At 41.6% G+C, this 20,627-nt stretch overlaps 1 protein-coding gene across 1 annotated transcript in view; it reads right to left on the reverse strand.

Annotated features, from left to right (window-relative positions):
• The window catches only part of MAP2K5 (mitogen-activated protein kinase kinase 5), a 142,821-nt gene that overhangs the window by 67,942 nt on the left and 54,252 nt on the right, over nucleotides 1-20,627 (reverse strand). Inside the window, exons 12-15 of the mRNA XM_075713812.1 lie at nucleotides 17,856-17,917; nucleotides 11,434-11,482; nucleotides 3,764-3,837; nucleotides 2,785-2,835 (exon numbers count right to left, since the gene is read on the reverse strand). Coding sequence (XP_075569927.1) covers nucleotides 2,785-2,835; nucleotides 3,764-3,837; nucleotides 11,434-11,482; nucleotides 17,856-17,917 — 236 coding nt within the window. The remainder of the gene's footprint in view (nucleotides 1-2,784; nucleotides 2,836-3,763; nucleotides 3,838-11,433; nucleotides 11,483-17,855; nucleotides 17,918-20,627) is intronic.

Raw genomic sequence — 20,627 nt, forward strand, 5'->3', positions numbered from 1 at the left:
AGCATGAAATGTAACAATAAAAGGCTCCATGAGACTTCTCTCCCCACTGTGCCGTTAATGCACCTGTCTAGCCCAACCACCTACGAAGCACTGGCTGTATTTTTAGTCTTTAATAATCCAGAGACCTTTTTTAGAAAACAAACTCCCAAATTAGTGCCAGTCCAATGTGTTTTCGGATGTTTACTCTGCACTGCTAATCCCAGGTCAAGAGCTTTTATCGCAGCATGAATGTTAAGTAAAAAACAGAGCGCTGCCCACATTATCTTTAAGGACAGCCCTCCACAACTGCCATAACCTAAAAAACCACCCCAGAACGTAACTGGAACAAAATCTTTTTGACTGAGCCTCATTTATTTTGAGCTGAACAGTGACCCAAAAATCTTACTTATTTTTTTTAAAGTTCATTAAGGCTAGCCTTCATTAAGTATAGTTAGCCTAGGTCAGCGTATCTTAGAAATCTTTGCAACAGCATCATACAGGGATACGATTTTTAAGCATCCTTTTATACCGACAAAGATCCTCATAGAGATGCAGATATGCAGCCAAAAATGTGAGAACGCTCGCAGATCTGTTTAGCGCAGATGAGACCCTGGCCCTTCCTGAGCCGCCAAATCAGATGCAGAATTCACACTGAGCAATATTAAATTGTTTATTCTTTCCATTATAACAGCTCAAGTTTTAAACAGCAACTTCTATTTAGAAATGCTGTATTCACAGAAGACAGTGGCAAGTAAATCATTTGCAGGTTCAAACAAAAAGTCTAGGCGCATGAAGTTAAGAGGATGGAAAAGAAGATGAAAATAACACATGCATAAAGTAAAGCGTGCAACACAGAGGTCCTAAGGATACACAGCTCAAAAATTACTTTTTTCATCCAAAATTTCTTTTCTGTATGGAGTGATTTTACAGAAAATGTATTTTTGTTGGAAATTGTAATTTCTCAATCAAAAAGCCATTTTGCTTGTTTATTTTAAACAGAAACCTCTATTTTTTAATGGCTTCAACTTCACTCACAGTCCGCCAAGGCCGACAAACCAAAGCTTGTGACCTTCATTATTTTTTGATGACTAGACTCTAAATTTGATGACGACAAATGACTCATTCAGCAAGCAAAACAATTTTAACGCAAGAAATCAGATCTAGTGTGTTTTAGCTTAAGCTTCTCTTTTTCAATTAATAGATGAATGCATCACATTCATCCATAAACAATAAGAAAAAAAGTAATTTATTTAATGTACACCTGGGAAAGAAAACAGTAATCTTGATTTGTACACTAAAAGCATAATACAATTTAATTCTCAGACCTGCTTAAGACCACTCTACAAGTAACAGCTGAGTTGGAAAAGTTGATTAATTCAAAGCTGTTTATTTGTCGGAATCGCTATATTCCAGTTCTTTTAGAAAATGGAGGCATAGAAATCAGCAGGCTTACTAGCAAAAGTGGTGATGTAGGAGACTGGATTTTTTTCTTTTCTTTTTTTTAAAACATTTTTCTGCACATAATATTCTGATGACACAGGATAGCCCAAGTCTTTCTAGGATGGTGACATGAGTGTTTCAGAAGCTACATAATGAGTACACCTTGACTAGAAAAACACTTAGCAAATAAATGGACACCCTGGTCTGCTTGCTTCTTACCAGAAAGTAAGAGAAAATACCTGAAAGTGATTAAAGGTCATGGATTTCTCTCTCCTCTTTTCTGAGGTTTGAAAAACACAAGTATCAACCATTTTGTATTGTTTGCACCTTTTTTTTTTTTTTAAACAAGCTGAACACTTATTTTTTCCTCATTAATATTACGACATAGTTTGCTAAAAGAATTTTAATGGCCAAAAATAAGACAACAGTTAATACACCGCTCTAAACTGAAGCATTTAACTTTTCACACCTGTTAAATGGGGAACTAAAATTAATCGAATTGATCTAATGGAAAATACACGTTAACTTTTGTAGTTTACTTCCAGACTGGCTCTCGTCACCGTATTAATCTCAAAGACACGAACGCCACACGCCAGCTGTCAGGTCAGCTAGAACCGCTAAACCCAAACCTCACATCCTAGCTAACGGCAGCAGCAGCGCTCCTCCAGAGGGTACATCTTCAGCAATGTTTTACTTTGATCTAAAAACGATGGGAATTTATGTTTTAACGTACAGAATAAGGGCAAAAATAGACTCATCGTAACAAGCATTCCAACCAAAATTTCTATAGATAAGTGAAACGTACTGATGACTTGATAGGCATGGTATGAACATTACACAACGTGCAATTTCATGCCCTCAGATTATTAGTCCAAATATTTGTGGCTTCAGATTTCCATGGCAGCTTCACATGGGAAATACCCACACAGGTGCTTAGGTACCATGAGACGCCCGCGCATGTCTAAATGCTTTGGCTAAACCGCAGGCGCGGAGCAGCGGTTCCCAAACTGCGGACGGCATCGGACCGACAGTGGTCCGCAAGCAGCTGCAGGCTGTTGGTGGAAAGCTGCATTTTTATGTTGAACCGGCTCTCCTCTTTGTTCCCAGCCGTTACAATGCATTAAAGACAACTAAAAATACACGAAAGAAAGGCTTTTCCAGTATGAGCACGGATAGGGAGGGAGCGGGTCTGCGAGACAGTAAAAGGGAGTTGTTTCGTGGCACACACAGTTGAGACACAGCTTATGCTGGGGATGGGGAGGGATGAAGTTTGAGAACTGATTCAGAGTATATCCTGCATTACACAGAACAAGACTGTGAACAAATACTCCTATTTAAATGTTATTCCTGCATAAATCCACTTACCGCCATATAAGCATTTGTTCCAACATACGTCTTGGCTATAGAATTCACCAGCTATCAGACAAAACAGTCTGTTAGAACAATATAAAGATAATGTGGAAATAAAATGGGCAATTATTCCTCATTTAACCTACAATCATCATTCCTATAAATCAACTAAAAATTATGTAAAAGGGAACAAATTTATCTGCAAAGGCATTAAAAATGATTAAATCTCTCTTTTGTTCGGAATGAGAGTTCCAATTTAAACAAGCACTGCATTACAGTTTATGGCAGATAACCTTAAACAATTCTGTTAAACAGGATGCTTATCGCTTTAGTACCCCAAACCAGTCTGATATAAAAAGTCAATTTGAAGTAGGATTGAACGCACTCATTTTTCAGTCAGCTGGCTCAAGATGTGAATAAAGCCACATTCATCACTTGAATGCAACGAGCGCTAAATATGCTGGAGGGACAACAGACTCTGACAACTTATAATACAAGGCTGACCTTCTCTTTGGTCCTCATGTTTGGCTGAGAGTAAAGGTGCTGAAATTCAAATCAACATCACAGCAAGCTCACGGGTCACTATCAGAGAAGTTCTCCAGGGAGGCCCAAAATGGAAATTAATTAAAATTTGTGCTGCACATTGTAAAAGCCCACCACTATTGTTACTCCCAATATTAATTTTTATTGTGGGCCAGTTGGGCTCCCCAGACACATCTCTCGTTCTGCCCTCCCTTTTGTCTGGCCAAAACGCTTTCATATCAAAGCTGCATATCAATGAAGTTTGCTATTCGTAAGTAGTAATTACAATATCAGCAGTTTTTACTGTCATTAAACAATGAACAATCATATTCAGATGAAGAAAAGTCGCCCGGAGATTAAAAATGAATAGGGCTGTCCCAGCAGAGGGGAGCTTGCTGTGGGGCTGTTTGTCTGGCAGCCAGGTGACTCTGACATTAGAGGAGAGCGGGCAGATATCTGAAGGGGGAATTACCTGAGTGCTAACCCCAAAGTCACACAGCTTCACCTGGCCTCGCGTGTTCACCAACATATTAGACGGCTTCACATCTGTTGAGGGAACAAAACTGCATTTAATCTATGTTATCCTAGATCCGCATCGTCTATACCGAGATCGTTACAAAGATCGGCACGATGGATTTTAATAGGAAATATTTCAAAGCTGCTATTTCAAATGCAACCTCTGGTTTGTAACAGGCAGTAGCACAGACGGCGTTAGATCCGTACCTCTCAAATACTGATAATCCATGTTATTAAATCACAGAACCACTTAGGTTGGAAAAGACCCTTAAGGTCATCGAGTCCAAATCTGCAAGTGACGCCAATCTGGGAGGGACAGCAAGGGCACTGAAAGATGGGACCTAGAATTCAAAGTGATCTGGACAAATTGGAAAATGGGACTGAAAAAATACGATGAAATTCAATAAGGGCAAGTGGAAGCACTACATTTAGACAAGGATTAGTCAACTGCATAAATATAGGATTAAACAACTGCTTGGAGTGGAGGCTGGAGCAGGGCTGCAAAAAAGGATCTGCAGATTATGGCATGAGGTGGAAATGACAGAGAGGGAACAAACTCCGTCACTTGACAATTTAGAAACAAGCCAAAAGCAACGGTGCAAACGGTGAAGCCTGGTTTAGTATCAAGGGATAGCCAGGCCGGCCTTCAAGGCTCATCCCAGCCCTGTGACTTTGTATTCTAACACTGCAATGAACCCTGCCTCCCTCTCCTCTAACAGCCCTCGCTTAATTGCATAGAGCGACAAGAGCAGAATTTAATATTCTATAAAAATTACACAGTATCCCATACAAACACCTGCGCATAGGACCACAGGCAAAACACAACATACAAGCACGGCCGAGCCTCCTCCTGCCCCAGGAACACACGCGGTGCAGCTTTGCTCTCGTGTGCACCGTTACTCAAAGCTACCCGCTTCCACCTCCGTGGCTTCTACTGCACAGAACGGCTCCGCTCTCACGCTACAGAGCTTTTACAGAGGTTACCTGCCAGCGACGCCTTAAAACGATTGCTAATCCTGCTCCAGCGATAAAACATCAATGTACATCGTAAAGCCAGATTGTCAGCGTAAAGACCTTAATGCTGACCCCCTCTGATGCCCAAAGAAGCTGGTACGCTTCTGTTGCATACTGATAAATCGATGTGTGAATAAACTGCTGAACACCCAGCCTGACTGCAGCGCAGGAAACATTGAGCATCCTTCTGCGCCAGCGATGCCAGTCGGAAAGCAGAATGCGCGCGTTATGGCCTGGCTTAAACTTGGGAAGATTAGAGCACAGTGGCTTTGCCTAATCACCGCTTTCTTCTGTCAAAATGGATTAAAAGCAATAGCTTGTGTCTCTGCCTTCTTTAAAAGTGAACACTAGTTGGGTGCAGATGGATGAAACCCAACTAGAAAAAGAACCTAATTTTGTTTATCATTAAGTTTGCCTTTGTTTAGCAGATGTTTTCTGGTACCACAGTAGCTTGCTTAATTTGTCTCTGTAATGTAGAAATGTATAACCTCAATTAACAAGCTGATTAAATGCTTTCCTATATTTGAGCTAAAAATCTAGTTTAAAAAAGGGGAGCATTCAATAGTACGTTACAGAGCTGAAGCAGATCTGTATGTTTTAAGTTAGGTATTAACACTGCTAGTATGTTTTACAATTTTCCCCCAAAGCCAAAAGAAAAATCAGTCACGAGCGTCTTCACCGTGTTACAGCACTGACAGACTCAGTTCGTGGTCACAGTAATCCTGTTTAACCTTCTTTCTAAAAATATGGCAGCCAACAGAGCTACCTCGTTACTAGGCTCACGCTGAATTGTAATGAACAGCAGATGCAATTACACATACAGAAAACACTGACATTCCGCACCACGAATCCAGCTGTTTACGGTACTAACACTTTAAAAGAAAACTTGCAAGATAACAAGAGGCCCTTGCTTTTAATTGTAAAGGATGGAAGAAAAATAATTAATAACCAAATGGACAAGAGAAACATTTTGGTGCAGTATGGATGGAAATAGGTTTGTGGGATCGAGACCGCATCAACTGCATTATTTTTTAACAATGTAGAGTGAAGGGTCTGGGAAGGAAGGAAGGAAGGAAGGAGGCGGAAGGAAGGAAGGAAGGAAGGAAGGAAGGAAGCAAGCAAGCAAGCAAGGAGGCGGAAGGAAGCAAGGAAGCAAGGAGGCAGACGGAAGCAAGGAAGGAGGCAGAAGGAAGCTCTAAGTGTGAAATGCTATGACCTCACGGAAAGCAATGGTGAGGCAACACGCACGTAGCCAAATTTTCCTTCTATAAGTACTCAACCCTTGTCATGAGTTCAGCAGAAGAGGCAGGATGCTCTCCAGGTGCAGCCCACAAAGTCCTTGTTCCCTTAACGCGACCCACGGAGGCAAGCACCACGCCACGCTTATCGCCTGTCCCAGCAGGCCCGCCCAGCTCCCGCCAAGGACGAGCCACGGCTCCGTCCAGCCATCGCCTCGTGTCACCGGGGGTCTGCAGACCCCACCCCTGCTACCATGTGGGATGTGACAATAGTAGATATAATTAAAAAAACCATCTGTCATTCATTAAGCGTTGCTTAATCCTGAAATCCTTCCACAAACAGATCTACCCTTGATTGGCTTAGAGTAGACTTGGTAGTGTAGGTTAATGGTTGGACTGGATGATCTTAAAGGTCTTTTCCAACTTAAACGATTCTATGATTCTATGATTCTATAAAAAAAGCCCTAAAAAGACCCAAACCTAAAAGAAAAAAAGCAACTGGAACTCAGCCCATTAAGGAAGGGAAGCCTACGCAGGTTGGGGGCTCTACGGAGCAAGCTGCAGCCAAACAAGCACTGCTAAGAACAACTGTCTGTCCTTGCAACAGAATTTACACAGCACTGGAAATGGGGGATTTAAGCAAATATTTGCTAGGAATTCCAACGGTTGCGTTGGTTTCCTCAAGAAAAAAGGAAGTGACAATCCTAGACAAAAATGTCACTTCACAAAACAGCTCATATTGAAAGTGGGGAGAAAAATCACCCAATCAGTAAATTAGCCTTTTTGTTTCATAAACTGCTTCAGTTAATGGGTTAAACATTTTTTGGTTTTGGAAAACAAATGTGCATAAATAATGTTCTGCACCATCTGCTTGTGATTAATATTACTGTTTAGAAGTGAAAGAATTTAAACAAGAGCCAAGAGGGGTCATTATGCTCCCATTACCAGTGCTTGCTTAATACAAATGACTTCTATGAAGCATCATTATAGAGGATGAACAAGTCCTCTTTATGATGGATCCGCCTAAGTCGTTTCACCTCTCTGCAAATAAATGGGACCTCCAAGCTCTTACTTACCAGTCAACACAACTGTCAGAGGTTCAGCTTTTTGAACACCAAACATTTCAGTCATCTTGTTTTATTGAAAAGCAAACAGATTAATGATTGTGGGGAAAAAAAAAAAACCCGAACAGATTTTTAAAAGCTGTCTCTTGACTTTTTCTGTCTTTTAAAAATATAAAACCACAATATGCCAGGTTCAAGGGAGACGAGCATACAAAAGCACAGTTTTAGCTGCAGACAGCTCACAGAACGTTACTGTTAACAAGTGAAGCTGCTGGAAGAATGAAAATATTTTCTTGCCATAATGACCTCGTCAGCATGCTTTTTGCAGAGGCCAGGATTATTTTTTTTTTTAAAAAGCCTAAGTGAGGGTGCATGCCTGTGTTTAGCTATACATACATAAACATAAGTATGGATGTGTTTATACATATGTGTGTATACATATACACAGACACACCCTAGTACTTTTGTTTGTGCTTCATTATACATGGCACTAATGCTCATTAATTCTGACAAAGCTAGAAAAAAAAGCAGGGGCAAAAAGTAGAACGCGCTGCTCTGGTCATCTTTGGTGAAATCCTCAGCAAACTACGGTTCCTGCTGAGCAGATGGGAACGCTCATCGTCCGTGTTGCACAAGTGCCTGTCCCTACCGAGCAGCACCCCTCTGCTCCAGTCAGCTCAACCTCGTGCATCGCAAACCAGAAAACACTTCCAAAAACTCCGACACAAATTCAAAACCTAGTCAGAAACCAAGGTCGCCAAACCGTGCAATATATACTGGCCCCCAGTACACAGTCACGCATACAAATACAGATCAGTACAATTAAACACAAGCGGGTAACATTTATTTCATACATTTCTTTTAATAAGGAGGTGTGAACAGAGAAAAACATAGATAAAATGCATATGGTCTATACTTATTCTTGAACTTAACAGATTTTGGTTTGTCTTTATACAAACTTTGACTTTGTACATGATTAGACTTGTTTAATTGCTAATTCTGTTTTAAATCTAAGTTAATTTCTCATTACCCTTCCATTTCTACTTCTTATCCTCTGGGGAAAAGAGCACACTTATCATTGGGACATTCTCACATCTTCCAAAGAAGTGCTGTAGGTGTTAATCTTATGTTTATGTTTGATGTGGGTGTGATGACTATGACTACAGCTTTGGGTTTATTAATATGCACGGCTATCACCTCATTAGTTGCAAGGTTTGTTTTGAAGTTAAGCTGTAATATTTGCTGAAATGTCTGATCTGGAATAAAAGACTTGCTCATTGTTTGTTTCCTTTGCTTTAATCCACGCTCTAGTCACAAACTGTCACTTGCCGCGCTGCCTTACACAGCTTCTTCAGGATGATTGCTTCTCCACCTTCGTTACCATCCCGGTGGAAATTCTTGACTTGGTAGCCTACGCGAGCTGCCTGCATGGTCTGCTTTACATGCGACAGCAAGGAAGACGGGGTAAATTTTCTTTCGTTTCCCTCTGATGCATTAAAACCAGTAGACAGCTGAAGGAGATTACTTTGAGAAACAGGCATCTTGCATTGCATCACTCCCTATCAACTTTTAAGACATACAAGCACACGCATGTCCTGTATCTCAGAAATGGGTGCAGAGCGATACTGAAAAGCAATCCCTTGAGGAAACTCTGCTGAACCCTGGAAAGCTCGTTATCCCCTCCGTGGCACTTCGCAGTGCTGTTCTCACCTTGGTCAATCCAGCAACAGACCAAGGCCAGAAAAATCTGAAGTGTGATGAAAAATCAGTTTCCGTGCTTTTCTTTAGACCACAGCAAGGACCATACATAATTCATCAAAAACTCAGAGCTGCTCTTCAATCAAGGCAACGAAACCCATACAGAAGGGGAGATTTTGTTTTACTGGCAAAGCAAAAATCAGACCCTGGTTCTAAATTTACAGCAGAACAACAATAAACTGTTACAGTTATAGTATTTATGCTCGACCACAATGCTCTCTCCAAATCATATTCAGTAGGTGGCCAGAATCTTTAATGAAAAAATTAAAAATGAAAAAACCAAAAATTTCAAATCTGCTTTTTCTTTTTAGGCGTTACAAAAGCATGGCAAAGGCTGTGTAGCCTAACCAGAGCGATACCCAGCCACGGATGCTCCAGCTGCTTTTTCTTTTATATTTATTCTGACAATCGCTGTGGCAGCTCTGGCACCTAGACTGCTCATCCTCTTGCTGAGAGTGGATGGAGCTGATAAATCTCTGCATCTGGCAACATTCAGGCTAGTAGGTGAAATGTTTAAAGCATCATCAGCAATGAAGCCTCCTTGGTAACCTGCGTCTGCACTGAGTTGGTCATGGACTCTGGGGTGTTTCTGTTCTTTTAATCCAGCGACAGCCTAGAGTCACATACACGAAGAGCCTTAGCATGTCACTCGCCCTCTAATCAGGGGTAACAAAGCCAAGTCCTTACTTGATCTCTACTCACTCTTCTGGCCACAGCCCTCTTTCTCCCACCCAGGAGCAAGCCTGTGCGCTCACGTCAGAGCGGTCTCCCAGGAAGGAGATGCTGTGAGACCGAGGAGGAACTGAAGCCGACGTCCTGTTGCACAGCTGCTCGCTGGGCCGTTACACAGAGGAAGGATCATCCTCCTCCTCCACTACAAACTCTCCACAAAAGCCTGAGGACAGTCTGAGCCTAAGCTCCAAGGAGGGCAGGACCTCAATACATACTGGTCATTACAGAATCACAGAACAGAATCGTCGAATTGTTTAGGTTGGAAAAGACCTTTAAGATCATCCAGGCCAACCATTAACCTCACACTACCAAGTCCACCACTAAACCAATTCAGGGGAGAGGAAGAATTTCATGTTTCCTTGCTTGGTGGCTGGATCATTTATAATGAAAATAAAAACTAGGAATCATTAAGGTTGGAAAGGCCCTCTAAGATCATCAGTCCAACCATCAACCCAACACCCCCATGCCCACCAAACCATGTCCCAGAGTGCCACCTCTGCCTGCTTTTTGAATACTTCCAGGGATGGGGACTCCCCCACCTCTCTGGGCAGCCTGTTCCAATGCTTGACTACCCTTTCCGTGAAGAAATTTTTCCTAATATCCAATCTAAACCTCCGCTGGCGCAGCTTGAGCCCATCTCCTCTTGTCCTATCACTAGCTACTTGGGAGAAGTAAGATTAGTGTTTCCTATTAGGTTCTTGCTCCCACTCAGCGCACAGATTTATGGATGGCTCTCCAGAGGTGCCCGACTCCTTGCACCGATCACACCAGGACACTGGGCACCTAACCCAGGCGTTTCTCATCACCTCGCCAGAGCCTCACACCTACTTCTCAGCCACTCCAAAACTAGGCACCCCAGAAGAAATGGTCTTACCTATTTGGTTTGCAACTTAAAATTTTCTACGTGTCTCTCTACTTTACACTTCTCTTTCAATCACAAATGATGTCGGTTACTGCACGCTCCAACTGTGCACACGGGCTGAGTGAGCAGATGGGTTAAATTAAACAGTATTGTTAGCAACATTAGGAACCAGAGCAGTTACTTTCAGACACTTTAGAAACATTATAAATGTAATGAGTTTCTCTTGCCTTTTTTTTTTGGGGGGGGGGGGGGGGGGGGGGGGGGGGAGGGTGTAGTGGGAAGGGCTTCTTTGTTCTTTAAACAGCATTTTCCTCCGTTTCCGGAACTGACATTGTTTTTGAAAGTTCTAGTACATCTGAATTAACCACAACACACAAATTTTTAACAAAATGTAACAACACTAAAAAGCAAGAAATGTACGAGAAGTTTAAAAAAATACAGATTAGCTTCAGAAAGGAGAATAAATAGCAAAACCCAAAAATGGCTTATGTCCAAGCAGGTTTAAAGTTTCTTTAATTATTCATGACCATGTTAAAGGACAGTGGGCCACAGTTTGAGATCTGAGATTCTAGCAACGCTAGTGGCTGTCATGTGAGATTTCTGAAGTACGTAAGAAAATTCATTATCTATCTTCTATTTTCAGTACTAGTCAAACATCTGATTTTCCTTGCTGATTTTTCCACTGGGCACCTGTTTGTAACCCTAAGCATCTAAATCCCTATAAAATTAATTTCTCTCTTTAGTCTTTTTCTTTATAGGGGAGGAGGGAGAGCAATAAAAGAGAAGAGCAGTAAAAATATTTTATCAGAAAATCTGCAAGGCTAATGACTAAGATCCATTCTGCATTACTGCACTGGAATGAAACTAGATGTTAGCATGGTCTACGGTCTCTGTAGAAAGTGTTGTTAAAATAAAATAATATGGTATTTAATTGGAAAACAGAAAACACTGCACTCACCTCTGTGTAAAATCTTTAGACTCCATAAATAGGTAAGGCCTTTCACAACCTGAATTTAAAAGAAAAAGCAACAACACGTATTAAAGATTCCTGGTAAAATACACTGCACATCTCAGCTGGCACGAGTTGTTAAAGACCCGAGTTCCAATGAAGAACAGAGCCAGGACCACGAAAAGGGGAGACAAAGCATCCCCTCCAAAGGATTGCAGGACCCAGACGAACCCCTGCTGCAAACCGCTGCGGACTACACGGCAACAGGTTAAGAACACACAAATAAGCTTCTTCCTAGGATCTGTAAGTTGAAGTTAGTTGAGCTTACACTGAATCCCTTTAGGCATTTCAATGTATTTGATGTATTCATCAATGTATTTCAATATATTCATCTATCTTTGCTGGGGTGTTAAAAATCATGAAAGACGAAGTGCGTAATGATTTGTCTTCTTGCAACAAAAGCAACCCAGTGGAATTAAAGGCCAGAAAATAACAAAATCTCTAACAGCCTCTTCCACTTCATCCTCCCTTTCTCTTTCTTTCCATTTGGTGCATTGGTACTTTTTCCTCCTTTACTTCCCACGCTTTTACCTACTCAATGCAAATGCTGAACATTTCTTCTTGAACTGTACAAATTGTCTTGTTCTTTATATTACTCATTCTGGACCAAACGCAAGCCTTACTGTATCCCATAGCCCCAGAAAATACAATTGGAACCCCTAAAAGAGAAGAACTGGGGCAGACTTTGGCCTGCTATTCCAGAATTTGCTCCTCCCGCTAGCTAAACTGTTAAAACCAAATTTCAAAACCTGTTACTCCAGTATGACATTGGAGTGCCTTATGTACGAGATGCATTTTAATGAAAATTCGCAGGACATGCATTTGTAGTATCATCTCCCAAAACAACAACCCACGACACTTCCTTACACCGAATACGTACATACGGCTCTTTCAGATCTGGCAAGATCATCACCGGATCCAGCTGCTACTCTGTTTATTTTCTATATACAATTGATTATAATAGCCCCAAATTAAACAAGCCGTTCAGTTGACTCGCTAAGGAAGCAGTGGGGTATTGCAAGTTATCCTCTCTGCAGGTTTTGTTTCTGTAAAGTAATTAAACCCCAATACTTCTTGCATTTTTAACACTGTAATTTCCCCCCTAGATTTACTACTTTTACAAGCCCAGAAAACTAACAAGATTCAACAAACATGTTTCTGCTACTGCTTACTTTTTACCCAAACCATCCCTGCTGTCTCAGCCAGCTTTTTTAATAGAGCAAATCTTTTTTACAAAGTTTCCATCTATGAGATGACATTTCATTCATTTTCCTTGGACACTCTCTTTGTGCATCTCCAGAACAATAAAGCATTTGCGACGTTTGTGAAGTTGTATGAGTTCTTCAGACAAAACAATTACATTCTTTTCATTGTCCGAGTAGACTGAAATGAAATTACTCTGTTGCAGTGATCAAGCGGAAGTGCTAAAAATATTACACAGCCTCAAAGCAGACAGCATAGTCATCTTCAGCCTTCCTATTGGATTAGAAACTCATTTTAAAATTTATTCTGTAACCAAAAACAATGTCAGTGGAATCTGAATCTCTTTTGTAAAGCAAATAAGGATTCCGGATCCCCGGTAAATGGCTCTAGGTGGCAATTCCTCAGTGTTAAACTCGCACTCCATACCCAACCATCTCATGGCCTCAGATGGTAATTACCTGTAACAAAAGGCCTTAGTCAAATTCTGCATGCCCAGCGGTATGGCCTTGTTCACGTTAGCCTTTCAAAAAGCAAAACAGGGGAATTCTACTTACACAGCATTTTGACATAAGAAGAAGAAAAAAAAGAAGTACTGATGTAAAAATAAATAAAGAGGGTGCAACATTTCAGGCTTCCTCCAATGGTGAAAGTGATTTTGAGAATAGTAAGCTTCTTTGATTATTAAACACACATTTAGACTATTTAAAATCTTTAAGATCATTATAAAACTATTTATTTTAAAGCATGTTTTCACAGAAAAAAGGAAACATTTCCTACGGAAAAAAGAAAATCAACAGCTGTGAGTTATTAAACATCTTTATTATGGAACATGTGCTGAATAAGCAGTTATAAAAGACACGGTATTAAACAAACTCTCACATTCAGATTCTCTCAGCATCAGTGTACAAAGGAATGAAAAGAGTTCTTCCCTTTATCCTGGGCTGCAAATATGCACACAGGAGCCCCCCAAATGGACTAACCAGTGTAAAGTACTGTTATTCACTTACCTTACATTTGCCTATTAGGGAAGGACTCATAAGTATTAAATATTATTCTAAAATGGTGCTGGAACAGAGTCTCTTTTGATTGAACATCTAGCAGGAATTATTGGTATTCAGTAAAGTAGGTTTTACAACAATGACTTGACAAAGCCTTGACACAAAAAGTACTTCTACCTGCTGTCAATAACTCACTCTCTTGACAGTTCAAGTGCACATCCTTTCAGGGAGAACTTCAATCAACATTAGCACTCAAAATACAGTGCACAATGTCACTGCTTCAGAAATTGAAGTGAAAATAAATGCGTGAAGTGGCAAGCAAAGGTAGAACAGATTTTACATCGGCAGACCCAAATAAGTACGCGTCAGTATGAAAACAGGAGCGGCCACAACATCACTTTGGGGTTCCCGAGACAGACTTTTCCTTTGGCAAAACACACCAGCCCTTTGCACAAGTAAAGAACACAAGAAAGAAGAGAGGTTCCCCCTTCTTGTTGACACTGCCTCATACAGGCAGCTACGATGAATTTTATCATGAAGTCAGAGATCCCTCCAGCTTCCTGGGGACCCAAGTCTCAGCAGACTCCACCTCTCCCTTACCGCTTTATCCTGCCCCTGAAAAAACAGTGCTTCTCTCCAAGCCCTGGCAAATGCTTTCCTCCTTTAAGGATTTCTTTTCACTGCCTTGCTTTATTTTCAGCATCTGTCTTTCAGCCTCAAACCTGCCGCCCACCCTTTACTCCTCAAAAAAAAAAAAACCAAAACCCTGAGAGAGGAGAGTATCACACTCTGCAATACAGTCCTGCTATTTCAGCTTGAAAGCTGATTGTCCATCACAGTTAATGGTGATCACTTCTTCAGTGGGAAATGGATAAGAAGAATGCAGAAGAACACTACAGCGTAAAGACCGCGTGTATTTCACGTGACTCTGCGATATCCAGTTTAATTCTCAGCAGACAAGGGTTCACATCAGAAAAAAAATACAGTGGCAGTTGCTATTATCAGAAACGTTTGACTGTCTCAGCAGACAAAACTCTCCCCTGGTTCCTGCCAAATCATGAGAAAGCCTGGTTGGGAGGGGAGCGCACGAGAAAGCAAGTATCATCCATGCCCATTAAGCAGTGCATTGCAGGTACCTGGTAAGTATTTATAGCAGTATTTCAAGGAAACGAGTGAGAAACAAGTAGCAACACAGCCCTATCCTTTCGGCTACAGAAAGTCAGGGTTGTCAAGAAAGGGATGTCTCTCAGGTAGTTCAGCCCCAGCCTACGGAGATCAAATAGTGCAAGGTAATGACCTTGAGCACAACTCGGTGTTTAATTGAGCAAGTGCAGCACAGGGCTAACGTGCTCCCTTTGCCGTGTCACGTTGAGCAGACACAGATCTTGTTCTAGACCAGCTGGAATCTCCTGTGCTTTTCATGCTCATTGCTGTGAGCAGGACAATTGTTTTTAAGGGTTGTCAGTCCACTGCTTTTCATGACGATTACATTGGTATAACGAGAAAGGAAGCAAGAAAATCATCAAGTTGGAGCGAGCAGAATGCTGGGACGCTGCTAAATGTCTATACGTGCCTGCATCATTTTCCTCTGGAAATGGTTTCCCTTAAAACTTCTACAAATACAACAAAAAGGTATTCTAAGTAACGTACGTGCACGTCACACATATTATTAAGCAGCTTCAATAGACTAATGCGTTGTACATGTCTTGGGAGAATAAAAGACAAACGACTCTGTGTACATGGTGCAAGGAAGGTAGGAAGAAAACATACAGACTGGGAAAAAAAGAGACTACGGAAGCTCCAGATTTTGTCCACAGAATCCATCCACATAAGCTCCAGCTTTTGTTTGACATTCTCCTTCTTGTCAGCACATGAACAGAAATCCTCCAGGCTTTGGGTAATCTTCACAAGCTGTTCAGGGTGGGGATTACAGTGTCTGCGTGCAGTACTTGGCAAAACGGTGCCCCAACCCACAAAATGGGCTGCTGGCCTCGACCGAAATGTCAGACACCAAGATGCAGGGTAGCCATTTGTGAAGACTTAAAGGAGCCATTCCTGCTGCCACGGATAAATTACAGAGAAAACAAAGGCTTTCACTACCTCCTTCCAACAAGTCTACCATGGCAATCAAGCAAAAAATCAGCACCAGAGCAGAGGAAGCTGCCAGCGCTGGTTCAGCCTCAGCGCACACCTTCTGTTACGGAGAAGCAGGAGAAGAGGGCGAGTTCCCTCTCTGAAGGCACCCGCTCCTTTGTTCACCTCTTTACTGACCCCCTGCACCGCAGTGGGCACGGTACAGGTTGCTAAAGCAGCAAATAAAATAACTAGAAAAAGTTAAGCATCAGCTCACCATCCATGTCAGGGAGTCATGCTCACTAACTAACAGATTTGTAAAGAGATGACCCTGCAGGTGAACAAAAAAAAAAAAATCTCAAGACATAAAAGATGGGGCTGAAGGACCCCAGTTATGGATAAGTGAAAAATTGGAAGAGAACATCTGCAGAATACCAAGCCAGGTGGGCTGGGGAGGATGGGGGAGAGGAGAGACAAAAGCGAGTAAGGAAATGGTAAGGTCAGTTAGTGTGGATGTATTAAGTGCACAACATGAAGTGAGATAAGGAAAAGGAGAAGGAAGGAGCATCTGAAGAAATGCTTGAAAGGCCCATCCCAGTATTATTACACTATACACCCGCTACTTAGCGTCAGGAATATGAGGACACCGTGAGCAACTTATCATTCATTGCTCCATAGGGAAGAAGAGATGAAACGTTTTTGCTCTGAACTAAAGGTGAAAAGCATTCAAATTCCATAAGAAACTGCTAAGCTAAATAATGAGCAGATTTGAAACTACTTAGAGGAAACAGCATCAGAGAAGGATGTTCATCACCCTGGGCAGGCCACACAAATTAAGAGAAAGTAGAGCTGTGAATTACAATGAACAGAGACTAAATAGCTGCCTGTGTTGGATTAAAGGATTTAAATTGTCAGCTTGATGTATAATGAATGTGAAAACCCAGCACTTAATTAAATGGCACATGATAGAATAACTTTGTTATGCTTTAAACTGCTTAAGTTATCAAAGTATTCCTTATATTTAGCAATTGTTTAGCAGTATCTCTCTCCCTTGTAAGATCCACTAAGACATTGGTCATTTACCCTGTGTTCAGCTGTGGCAAAATACGGAACTTTTTTTTTTTTCCCTCTGTAATTTGAGTTTTCAATCACGGCTAGTGAATTTCTAGCAAGGCAAAGCCACTGAATGCTGCTGAGACACAATGATGGGCTACCGGGTGCTCTAAGGATCCCACTGTCAACACCTGGCTACCAAACTGAGCAGACGTTGGGGGCTGATAGTTCTTCCCAGATCACAGAGCATCTCCCTGCTGACCACCCCTAACACGACTAATAGCTCTTCAACCACGACCGCTCACGTGTGCAGGGTCCCAGCACAGGGGTGAGAGAGCAGCTTGGCCCCCAGCAGCCTTTGTCAGGCCTGGCTGGTGCCAAACAAAAACTTCAGCCTCCTCCTTATCTGCCTTAAGGAGTACCTCTGCCACAGGGGAAGACAGCAAATGCGTTCTACCATTGCATTTTGATAACAGGAACTGACTTAATTTTTCAACCTGGAAAGCAAATCTAATTGAGTTACTTTGTACAGAATGAGGACAGTTGGAATGGAAGTGACACAGGAGAATCAGCAGAAGCAGCAGAGGAGGGATCGCCATAAGGGCCAGGACAGGGCTTCTGAATCACTTTTGAAAGGAATCGTATAGCACAGAAGGACTTCAAGGCTAAATAAAGGCGATCAAGAGGACTGCTCCATCCTACAAGAGTTGATACGAAGAAACACGACCACACAGTTCTCCAGCAAATTCACAATTTGTTTTCTTATCCCATTCAATTTATCACATCCTTTTATGTTTCTTGAGCCTCTGGCAACTCATGTGTTGGCCACTCAGAAGGAAGGCTTCCTTCACCCCGGCGTCCTTGTGCACACAGGATGGTTAGGAAGAGCTTGAGATAGGAAGGACCCTCCCTTTTACACAGACACAATGAGGACACGGATCCTGGAGATGACTCAGTGTCCCAAGGGGGCACGTGCGCACTCAAATCAGAGATGTGTTACGTGCACAATCGAAAACCGAAAGGCAAAAAGAAAAAAGTACTTACAGCTACTGCTATTCTTCCGAGTACGTGTTCTGGAATTTTTCTATAAACATCCAAAGAACCCCCTGCAGGGACAAACAAAACGTGCTTAGGTAATACAAAATGAAATACTGCCCTAGATTCAAAGTCACAAGGGTGTTCTAGGCCTTGGTTATTAATAAAAACACCATCAATGATATAACAATAACTGTGTCAGAAATAACTGACCTTAAAAATCTACCAAACTCTGCATAAACACATGAAACAGTACTCAGGTCTCTTTTCACCCATATTACTTATTTTTGCTTGCAGCATTAATACTCAAACTCCTGTTGGAAACCCCCCCAGTCACAGGGCAGCATATCGAAACTGGAGAACTCAAAACCACCAGGCTCGGCGTAACTTCTCAGGAATAACCAAGTCATCCCAAAAAGCAACAGTGGACTTCAAAGTCCAAAGTATCCTAACCCTTGTCCTCAAAACTTGGCGCTAGCATTACATGGTATCTGATACAATGCTTATATACTTGCTTAAAGCCATTTCCTCCCCATGATCAAACCAGTAAAAGTTTGGTTGAGCGTTGCAGTCTGTGTCCACATTGACGTCTGAAAATGCAAGACAAGGAGCTCCTGGGCAAGCAGATAAGGTTTGCCAGTAAACTCCAGTATGGGACACAACTTGCTATCTGGCATAACGCTGTCCAGCCAGCATCACCCATTCGTGGGGAAGTGAGAAGCCCAAGTCCTTCTAATGGCCCTACAGACGTTCCCCGGGGACTGGGAAGGATTGCTTCCTTTATCTTCTGCGAAGGAGATTCATGACCAAACCAGTGTTCAAAATGTCCCTGGGATGAAACACAAATTCTTGGGCAAGAAAGTAAATTTAAAATTGAGAATTAAAAATATCCAAGTAGAATGGTTAAAAGAAAAAAAAAAAAAGCAAGCAAATTACAGGCAGAGCATATTACCATGAGCTTGCAAGACCATGTTATCTTATTCAAGGTTTGAGGTTCTCAGAAGTGCTCAGCACTGATCTAACTCTGCTCTCAGTGTAGCATATGGATTTTACCGATGACACCACTGGGAAAAGAGTTAGGCCAATACTCAGCAACTAAGAAAACTACACCTTGTACTTTGCTTATGGTTCAGTTTTTGAAAGTAAATCCCATTCGTTCTGAAATGCTGCAATCCAAAGAAGTCACAAGGCCCTTATTCCAGTCTTCAGCCTTACTTATCCAATAGTTATTATTTATACTATACTTCTTATTCTAATGACTGGGGTTTTGTGGTGGTGGTTGCTGGGTTTTTCCCCGCTCATTTTCCTCATCGTCTCTACTGTCAGCAATACAATATACGTTTGTCTTCACTAACGCTGCTCTGATTCCAGGTCATTGAAACTACTATTCATTCACTAAGTTTAATCTTTCAACCTATACTGTCTACATTGCCTGTGGATTATAATGCATCTCAGTTTTAAAAGTAAATGTAAGTACTATTTAATGGAAATCAGAGGATGTAGCATCACGGATACTTACTTGCTCACTACAAAAGCCAAACAGAAGGCAATCTTATGGCAGGTGGTTCCTGTTAATGGTTCTAACATATCCTTAAATTTTGGACAAAAAGAGACCTGTTTTCATAACCAAACTGCTAAGTCTCACTCTTACAGATGTCACTAAAGGTAGTGCTGTTTGAAAAATGAAGGAAAGTATCTTTTTGCAAACAATCAGGGAAATCTGCCATTCTTCTATGGAGAAAAAATTCTGCAGTGGACAACATTTCCAACTCCAAATAATGTTAGCTCCCATATCTATGTGTAGACATCTAGGTACAGTCTGATAACCCGCACCTCTCGCTGCTTTTCAGAGGAATTTAGCGGGTGTTCAGCAGTTTTCAGCAAAGAGGCACCAACATTATGTAAAAGGCAACAGTGCATTTCACCACCTTTATTTAGAACATCATTATTATAAATATAAAAGGGCAAAGACTAGAAAGCCTCATTTCACATCTCTGTTGCTCTTTAAGCTCAACTGGCAGGTGGGAGGATGATCCAAGTCAGTTGAACCTCAGTGTGTTGATATTTGCAGACTTGGAGTTACTTGGCTTTCTCCTGCTTGCAGGTGCCAGGAAAAAAACAATGTGGTGGTACTTACATGCACACCTTTTGTGTACCCCTAAGTCATGTGGATCCCAAGAAAAGGCAGATCCATCTGTATCTAGGTAATTCAAAAGGGAAATACCTATGTTTTGTGATGTGGTACAGGATACAACGGGGCAAACAGAGTCATGGGATGTGAGTTCAGGAAATACTAGAAACTGGCCCAAAAGGGTCAAAAACTTCTCAAGGATAAAGCTGTTCACATACAGGATGGGAAAGTATTTTTTCTTATCTTCACCTGCATCCTTACGCACCAAAATTAAAGCTCGGGGCGAAAAAAATGGCAAGGTCCCTTTATTTGCATTTTGTTCTTCTTTTAAATGATTGCTATTGCTTTCTGCCAGAAGGAGTGCACAACACGAGGCAGACCAGAGGTCATCTCCAGTATAATCCCAAGTAATTGCTGCATGGTCAGCCAACACCATCGTTGTGCATTGTCATGAGGCTTAAATATTTTCAAACAAGAATTCAAAACTGCAAGCATTTGTGTCCTTCATTTTTAAGAATCTCTCTGAATTAGTAGGAGCATACATACTCTAGGCAGATGCATGTTGTGGCATAGGCAGAAGCCTCCTTACTGCATGTAACTACTGCTTAACACAGGCTTGCAGGTCTGAGTGCAACCACAAGGACAGAACA

The sequence above is a fragment of the Pelecanus crispus genome, chromosome 7, assembly GCF_030463565.1.
Source record: "Pelecanus crispus isolate bPelCri1 chromosome 7, bPelCri1.pri, whole genome shotgun sequence".
Classification (NCBI taxonomy): domain Eukaryota; kingdom Metazoa; phylum Chordata; class Aves; order Pelecaniformes; family Pelecanidae; genus Pelecanus; species Pelecanus crispus.